The sequence below is a fragment of the Scylla paramamosain genome, chromosome 37 (assembly GCF_035594125.1).
Source record: "Scylla paramamosain isolate STU-SP2022 chromosome 37, ASM3559412v1, whole genome shotgun sequence".
Classification (NCBI taxonomy): Eukaryota; Metazoa; Arthropoda; class Malacostraca; order Decapoda; family Portunidae; genus Scylla; species Scylla paramamosain.
In genome coordinates, this window is record NC_087187.1 from 10,202,041 (window position 1) to 10,211,935 (window position 9,895).

The following is a 9,895-nucleotide window of genomic DNA, read 5'->3' on the forward strand; positions in this document are numbered from 1 at the left end:
GGTTTTGAGCATTCTAATTTCAGTGTGGGTGTTACATCAAAATATTGCGTATCACTGGTGTAATGATTAATACATAATCAAAAGAAAATTTTACCTAACTATCCTGAATTTTAAGTTTACATCTTAAAGTTATTTCCCCTTAAAACTAAATGGATGACTGGCCAGGGAATTTACATGTTCTTTTCTCTGTCAACAAGTAGTGTGTTTAGCGTCTCACACAAGTAATTATTTTATAATAGGCACAAATGGTTATTCTCGTATATGTAGACAAGTTTTATAAACAATATAAGATTCTCGGGACAACGTGATGCTCATACCTGTCAACAAGCAGTCTCTTTAAGGTCTGTTGGTGGCCTGGAGTCGGCCTCATATAGGCCATCTCACACTACAAGCTAGTTCGCTCCACTGGAATACCATTTTTTTTTTTTTTGCGATATCCCTTAAAGTTAATACTCCTTCTTTGCTCTCAGATTGTTCTTGAAAATCTTAGCTAATGGCCCTACACACTGCCAGAACCTAACTCTTTCTATTAACAAGTTTAGATCTCAAATGTAATGTTCAGAATTTCTCCATAAATACGTACATAGAGTTATCATTTCCTGCAAGTTTTTACTTAATCTATAGCATCTTGAGAAAGGGATTTTTTTTTTTATCTGACTTGTTTAACAAAAGCCAGGAACACTGGCTTTCCGGTTTTCACATATCACTGGCGTCAGCAGGGATGCTGTATTCTTCCTCACCAAGCCAAGATCTCAATTCATATATATATATATATATATATATATATATATATATATATATATATATATATATATATATATATATATATATATATATATATATATATATATATATATATATATATATATATATATAATTTTTCAATTTCTAGATTATAATTTAAGTTAATATCCTTCTCTTAAATTTTTACTGATCTCAAAAATATATACAAAGATTTATTTACGAATAAAGAAAATACTTAGAGATGTTTTATCGTTCTTTTATGATAATCAGACTAAATAATTTTTCGTGATCATTACTGAATGACGTTATCTTCCATTTCCCCTGTATTTAATTTAACTTTCTTTTACTTTTTGTCCCATGACATAATGAATACTCAAAATCAAAGTCAGTTATAGAAATGAGTTTCACAAATTACGAGTCTGATTTAGCACACGCTCACTTTGATTAAGTTTGGCTGAAATAACAGCATAAGTCGTACTGAACGTTCAAGGCATAAGAATACGGGGGAATGTGTAAGAAACCAGTAAGTCTATACGTGACATTCCTTCTGCAATTGTACACATGTCTGTCATCCATCTCTCATTCTTATCTACAGATGTGTGTAATCTCAAATCTCATTTGTCTTTGTATTAACAATCTGATGGTTGAGGTTTTTCCCAGTCATTTACCACCACATTAGAAAACTTCCGGACACGTTCAATTAGGCCCTGTAATTAATACACATTTGAGTTAATATATTTTCTTGTCTTACGTAAATGTGGCACACACAATTCAAACTAAAATTACGAGATGAGATTAATAGCTCGCTGGGTATCATTCATTACAGAAATTAAGAAATGACCGAAATCGACCCAATAACCTCTTCCAAATGCCGCTGACCACATCCTCGACTTCCACAGGTGTCTGCGTGGGCGTGTAGCGTGGGTTGGGTGGCGTGGGGATGGGCGTGGGGCGTGCAGGTGTTGGGAGTGCTGGTCATCAGCTACGAGAGAGTGAGGTGCATGGGCAGACCACTTCAAGGAGTGTTGGCACCCCGCACCGCCATTTTTCTAGCAGGTATATAAATACTGTACAGTCTTCCACATTTCCCAATGCAATCTACTTCTACTACTACTACTACTACTACTACTACTACTACTACTACTACTACTATCGCTGCTGCTGCCGTTGGTACTACCACTACTGCAATACTTTACTATACTGCTGCTTTTTCTTTTGAATCCCACCATCACCATCATCATCAACAACATCTGTTGCTCCTCTCCAACATCTTCATACTTTTCCACTCACTTACCAATCGTGACCCCCGCTTCCCTAAGGAACGTTGGTGTCTTTGTATCCCAGGGGCGGCGTGGTTGTGTGGCGGCGTGGTGGGCGTCACCATGGGCAAGGGTCTGCAGTGTTCCTTGGTAAGCCGCGGCCAGCCGGGCGTGGCAGTAGGTGTGCTGGCCGGCGCTCTGCTCCCCGTCGTCCTGCTGGGTGAATCACTGAATCACTCTTGCACGCTTAATAACGCTGATGTGTTAGAATTGCATACCTAATGAATAACATGTGTTGGAATCGCACATGTAATAAACCACAAGTGTTATAATTGCATACTTAATCGCAATCAAGCACATGCTTCTGCCAAGAAAATACTGGACATCATTTAACTCATCTTTATTTTATGAATTTTCTTATTTTTTTCATATTTGTCGTTATATATATATATATATATATATATATATATATATATATATATATATATATATATATATATATATATATATATATATATATATATATATATATATATATATATATATATATATATATATATATATATATATATATATATATATATATAAAGAGTGTATATGGAGAGGAGATTCTCTTTCTCTTTTTTTTTTTGGTTGAAAGTGATGGTATGTTCTGCATATTGTATTTTCTTAAGGACTTTCTCTTTATTCCTTAAAACTGTCAGATTCCCTTTCTACTTCCCGCGCGTACTGTCGTGGTTTGTGATTGGTTATTCTGCAGCACCGCTGTTCTTATGCTGGGCAGGGTTTTTCAAGACTTCTGATTGGATGTTGAGGCTTGACTCATCTTCCTTGATGTACAGCGCTTCTTGGATGGTAAGACACTTGTCATCGGGGCAGACAGTGATGATTTATGTGTTTTCTCCTAATATTTTTCATGTTAGCCATGACTTGTGTTCTTTCAGATGTTTCTTCGATGCACCTGACGTGAGATGATAGCTGAGGCATCTGGACAGCTTCATTGTAGTCATGCCGAAATAGGTGGGGAGGGCTTCACAGTTCTCTTGTTTACAAGTGAACTTATAGACGGCATGTGATTGCTGAATTTGTCCTTTTGTCTCGCTCGGGCTGTTTCTGAGAAGATGGTTTGTTTTCTTGTTTTTATAGTAAATGGTCAAGTTCAGCGTTTTTCAGGGTTGGTTGGTGTGATGTTCCTCTTCAATATCTGCTTCATAATTCTTTCTTCTTTGTAGACGTTGGTGTACTGCGTTCGGTAGAATATGTAGATGGCTTCTTTCTTCCTCGTAGCTCTTTCTCTTTCCTGGTGCCAGCGGTCAATAATTTTCTTGATTTGGTTGTCTATGCCTCTTTTGTTGAAACCGTTGTTTAGTAGCACTTGTGTAGAACGCTCCATTTTTTGATGAGTCGACCCTCAACATCCAATCAGAAGCCTTGAATTCCTTGTCCAGCATGAGAACAGTGGCGCTGCAAAACAACCAATCACAAGCCACGTCACCGCACGCGGGAGGCAGTGGGCAGCCTTAAATACCAATGTTGCCACTCCTTGGAATCTTTCCCAAGATCTTGGGATTCTGGATGTCAACTTGGGATCTTGTGATTTTTACTGTAAAATGCTACACGTCTTTGGATTTTCGCATTCCTCCCATCTGTTTAGCTACTTTTCATTCAATTTGACTATGTTTTTATTATTTTTATAATAACAGAATCTAAGTGAAAAATACGTTTTACTGTGAGTTGAGTGTACCGGTTGCACTCAAGTTTTTAAAGGAGAGGGTGGCGGGGAGAGGGTTGTAGACTGAACATGTACACTACAGGAGGTCTAACAAGACAGAAGATCGTAGCAGCGTTCACGGAAAGCGGCCGTGCCCACTCAGTCCGGTCCAAATCCTGTTAGACCCACATTTGTGTCGTGTGACTCGTGTCCGGTTAAATTCAAGGATGAGTGGCCAGAATGTGCAAGGAGATCCAGAACCTGGAGGAAGTGGTAGTAATACTCCACCTCGGAAGGAAAGCAAAGGATGGTATCACCAATCTTTTAACAGTGTGTGGCAGGAAGACCTTGAATTGAAAGACTGGATAAAATCAGTTTTACACTTCATTTCAGATATTTAATATTAATTTACATTTATTGTAACCCTTGGGATATTTTGGCCAATCTTGGGATTTTTCGAGGGTTAGTCTTGGGAATTATGAAATCTTTGGATGGCAACACTGTTAGATACCAGTCACCGAGATCAGCTACTGCGGTGTCCATTTCTGCTCCTCTCCCTTAAGCCCCATGCCCTGAGTCGCTGGACAGACGCCCGCCCCAGTGAGGGGTTTGGCTACCGAGTTAGTCTCCTTGGCGCCCGGCAGCGGGGCGGAGATCAAGTATCGCAGTAGTAGTCGCAACGGCCACTCATAGGTTCTACACCATCACAAAACACACCAGTTAATACTAAAAATCTAAGCATGTAAAGAGAATGATCAGAAAACTACCAAAAACAGCAAGGCGGATCGCCCGCCATCTTTAAATTCTTCTTTTTTTTTATTTGACCTTTCGTATCTTTTCTTGTGTCTTTGACTCTTCCATTTCACCGCTTCTCTCTAACCCCTAAAGCAAGCTACTCATTCTCTCCTCAACAATCAAGAGTAAACCATCCCACCGCAGCCACTGAAGAGGAGTCATGGAACCAAAATCGCGATATGGCAGAGATGACACACTTACAAAGATAACATCACACAAAAGACGAAAAAGAATCGGATAGATTTAAGTAGTAAAGAGAAAGTCGTTAAGAAAATATGAAATGCAGAACTTGCCATCACTTTCAACCATAAAAAAAAAATATATATATATATATATATATATATATATATATATATATATATATATATATATATATATATATATATATATATATATATATATATATATATATATATATATATATATATATATATATATATATATATATATATATATATGGTCTCAGCCGCCAGATATCCATAGCGTTGTTCTTCTTGTAGGAAATAGAATATGGGGAACTTTAAATCTCTCAGTTTACGAATACTTTTCTGTATATTTATGATCGGTATATTTTCTCGCTCTTTTTTCTGTATGCTGGATATTAATATATATATATATATATATATATATATATATATATATATATATATATATATATATATATATATATATATATATATATATATATATATATATATATATATATATATATATATATATATATATACACACACACACACACACACACACACACACACACACACACACACACACACACACACACACACACTAATCAGTATGATAACTGCGAGTTCTTTCTTATGTTTAACTTGTGGTATAAATATGTGTTTTTATTTCAGCTTTTTCCTGAGTCAGACATAGTCTGCCACAACACACACACACACAAGTACAGTCATCTTCATCCAGTTTTGTTTCTGATGACAGCCCGCTTTCACAAACTGAAAATGACATTCATGCGTCTGGGAGCATGACGGAATTCTGCTTGGACACAATGGTTTCATACACTGAATGATGAAACCTTCATTGAAGTACAGTCTTAACTCATAAATGAGAGAAAATAAAAATTCATAGCTGGTTACTCTAAACACTTCGTCCACATTCCTGAGTGACAACACTACGGGTACCTGGCGGTTGAGACCATGAACTAGAAGTTGTGATGCCCCCAAATTGGAGATGTCACGCAGCTACCCCTGCTCCTTAGATAATAACAGCGATAACTAGTGCTTCTGTTTGCTAGGAGGGCTGTGGACTCACGGCATTAGGAAGCTGCGTCGCGCCTCCACTAGTGTGCAGACAGGCACCGGGTCATCCTTTTGCTTCACAGGTGACAATGCTTCCAGGTGGCGCCTTCCTCCTCCCCGACCCTCGCACAACCTTGAGGTAAATCAGTTTTGTTTGTAGGACCGTATTTTCAGACGCTTCGGCGTCTCATCCCAGCTATTGTGCGTCATTAGGTAAGAGAAGGAGAGAGAGAGAGAGAGAGGGGCAGGGTGTGGGATGAGATCGAAACATACCTGTAGTTGACCTGGAACGCGGAGCGGTGGAAACAGACCTGAACGTGTCGCTTACGGGGTTGGTAGACCATTCTTGCCTCTCTGATCTGACTTCTCTCTTCAGTTTTTGCTGGCATTTCGCCAGCTGGGCTATGCGGAGCCTTTTGATCCGACTGGTATGTCTCGATCTTGTATGTGGCTTTGAAACTTATTCCAATAAGATGCTATACAAGACATTTATATGTTGAATGGTAACGAAAATGAAAAATAGTCTGTTGTTACCCAAGCAATCGTTTGACAGTGTATTATAGGGCCGTGATTCTCCAGGCCATAATGTTTACTGTGAGTCAGTGGGCCGCCCCTCTTCTTGCTGGGTCCACCTCGTCTCTCCCGGCGAGCGGCAGCGCCCCCAGCCCCACCCTGCACCCTGAGGCCCTGCTGGAGGGATCCCGTTCCCCCTCCCCCGTGTACTCCCGCCGCAGCAGCATGTTGGAGGAGGACACCTTTACACATGGAGGTGTATACATAGGCTCTCTTCAGTCTCACATCCGGGTAAGTGAAGCGTCGGATCAACAGATGGTTTCCTGCTTGATGAAGCAGCCTCCCTTCCCTTATTTTTAGCTGAAGCGACATGTCAACTCAAGGGAATCTAGAAGGTAAGTATCATTGGCAAGAACTCCCTCCTTGTTTCTACATTTCTTATATCCCCTCCTTATCTTACTCTAAGCTTCTCACACACACATTCTCTCTCTCTCTCTCTTTGGCAATTTGGGAAGATTTCATTGTAAAAAGAGTAGAAACCTTGATATCTTCAAATGCTTTATTAAAATTGTAATGGCAGGAGAGCGTCTTGTAGCTTTTATCTTTCCCTCGCTCTCCAGTAATCTGTAGACCTAAGGGAATGTTGATTTGTCACCACTATCCTTCCCGTGCTCCGAGCTACGCATGGTGTGTGTGTGTGTGTGTGTGTGTGTGTGTGTGTGTGTGTGTGTGTGTGTGTGTGTGTATGTTTATGTAGGAGGGACACCGGGCAAGGATAACAAAAATCCAATAAAAAAAAAAGTCCCACTGAGATGCCGGTCTCTGAATGGGCTCCAAAGCGGTAGTCAAAAATTAAAGGGTGAGTGTCTTGAAACCTCCCTCTTGAAGGAATTCAAGTCATAGGAAGGTGGAAATACAGAAGCAGGCAGGGAGTTTCAGAGTTTACCAGAGAAAGAGATAATGACTGAGAATAATGGTTAACTCCTGCATTAGAGAGGTGGACAGAATAGGGGTGAGAGAAAGAAGAAAGTCTTGTGAAGCGAGGCCGCGGGAGGAGAGGAGGCATGCAGTTAACAAGATCAGAAGAGCAGTTAGCATGAAAATAGCGGTAAAAGATAGCAAGAGATGCAACACTGCGGTGATGAGAAAGACGCTGAAGACAGTCAGTTAGAGGAGAGGAGTTGATAAAGACGATAAGCTTTTGATTCCACCCCGTCTAAAAGAGCGGCATGAGTGGAACCCCCCAGACATGTGAAGCATACTCCATACATGGACGATAAGGCCCTTGTACAGAGTTAGTTGCTGAGGGGTGTGTGAAAAAAACTGGCGGAGACGTCTCAGAACGTCTAACTCCATAGAAGCTGTTTTAGCTAGAGATGAGATGTGAAGTTTCCAGTTTAGATTGTAAGTAAAGGATGTTCAGTGTAAAAGAGGGGGACAGTTGAGTGCCATTGAAGAAGAGGGGATAGTTATCTGGAAAGTTGTGTAGAGTTGATAGATGGAGGAATTGAGTTTTTGAGGCATTGAACAATACTAAATTTGTTCTGCCCCAGTCAGAAATTTTAGAAAGATCAGTAGTCAGGCATTCTGTGGCTCCCCTGCGTGAACTGTTTACTTCCTGAAGAGTTGGATATCTACGAAAAGACGTGGAAAAGTGCAGGGTGGTATCATCAGCGTAGGAGTGGATAGGGCAAGAAGTTTGATTTAGAAGATTATTAATGAATAATAGGAAGAGAGTGGGTTAAAGGTTAAAACTCTGGGGAACACTACTGTTAATAGACTTAGGAGAAGAACAGTGACCGTCTACCACAGCAGTAATAGAACGGTCAGAAAGGAAACTTGAGATGAAATTACAGAGAGAGAAGGAAGAAGCCGTAGGGGGGGTAGTTTGAAAATCAAAGCTTTGTGCCAAACTCTATCAAAAGCTTTTGATATATCCATGGCAACAGCAAAAGTTTCATCAAAATCTCTAAAAGAGGATTACCAAGACTCAGTAATGAAAGCCAGGTCTTGACGAAGCCCGTACTGGCGATCAGATAGAAGGCTGTGAAGTGATAGATGTTTAAGAATCTTCCCGTTCAGGATAGATAAAAAGAAAAAATAACTTTAGATAGACAGGAGATTAAAGCAATAGGACGGTAGTTTGAGGAACAGGCTGAAAGTAGGCAAACTTCTAGAAAGAAGGAAAGGTAGATGTTGACAGATAGAGTGTGTGTGTGTGTGTGTGTTTTATATTGTCCTGAAGTAGATAGTCTTGTAGTAGATAGATACATAGACTGATAAAGAGACAGGAAAAAAGAGAGATGATTTTATTATTATTTTTCTATTTCTTTGGTATCATTTTCATTGCCCGAAAGAGAGAGAGAGAGAGAGAGAGAGAGAGAGAGAGAGAGAGAGAGAGAGAGATAAAGGAGGAATGAAAAGCAGGGGATGTGGGAGAGGGACGAGAAGGGTGAGAGGCAGTTCTAGCCAATGACAGCTACCATAAATTATATATATATATATATATATATATATATATATATATATATATATATATATATATATATATATATATATATATATATATATATATATATATATATATATATATATATATATGTGTGTGTGTGTGTGTGTGTGTGTGTGTGTGTGTGTGTGTGTGTGTGTGTGTGTGTGTGTGTGTGTGTGTGTGTGTGTGTGTGTGTGTGTGTGTGTGTGTGTGTGTGTGTGTGTGTGTGTGTGTGTGTGTGTGTGTGTGTGTGTGTGTGTGTGTGTGTGTGTGTGTGTGTGTGTGTGTGTGTGTGTGTGTGTCGCTTTTGTCAGAAATATAGGTAGGAAAGCTGCTTCATCAAACAGGGACAGGTCAGTTCGGTGGTGCTCCTTCCTGTGATTATATATATATATATATATATATATATATATATATATATATATATATATATATATATATATATATATATATATATATATATATATATATATATATATATATATATGTGTGTGTGTGTGTGTGTGTGTGTGTGTGTGTGTGTGTGTGTGTGTGTGTGTGTGTGTGTGTGTGTGTCTGTAAGTTTCCGAAGAAAATATTTTATTTTATTTTTGCTGCTTTATTAAGTGTAAGAATAATTTTTATCACATTTTTTAGTTCGTATTTGTACGCCAAAGTGATACAATTATCGGTGGTCAGAAAAGATATGATGTGAAATCTTGTGGTGCCTTTATTTCTTTATATTATGCACATCATTGTTTTTCTTACTGCTGTAGTCGGCCGTTGATGACTGATATACTAGTTCGTCCAATCATTTGATCAAATCAGATCACATAGCACGAAACAGTTCAAATAGAAAATTAAATCACCGAATGACGAGCAGGGCACCGCCCACAACGCTCTAAAAGATTGGATCACCCGGGACATCCTGTGTGTCCGGTGTCTGATGCGCCGACATACACTTTGTTTATCTTTTTCAATAATGAAACTAATTATAATTATTACTATATTTCTCATAAAAGAAGTCTGGGGCGAGCCAGTGAATTTCTTTGCCCCCTTATGAGTCCGTCCTGGATGGTGGTGGTGGTGGTGGTAGTGGTTTCTGTACACATTTTTTTTTTATGAAGGATAAAAAGTTTTT

At 39.0% G+C, this 9,895-nt stretch overlaps 1 protein-coding gene across 1 annotated transcript; it reads left to right on the forward strand.

Annotated features, from left to right (window-relative positions):
• Positions 1-1,252: 1,252 nt before the first annotated feature.
• LOC135091224 (uncharacterized) lies at positions 1,253-6,727 on the forward strand. Its single transcript, XM_063988669.1, has 4 exons — positions 1,253-1,267; positions 1,644-1,800; positions 2,089-2,223; positions 5,768-6,727. Exons 1-4 carry the CDS (start codon positions 1,253-1,255, stop codon positions 5,929-5,931), a joined length of 471 nt encoding a protein of 156 aa, XP_063844739.1. The 3' UTR covers positions 5,932-6,727.
• The last annotated feature ends 3,168 nt before the right edge of the window (positions 6,728-9,895 follow it).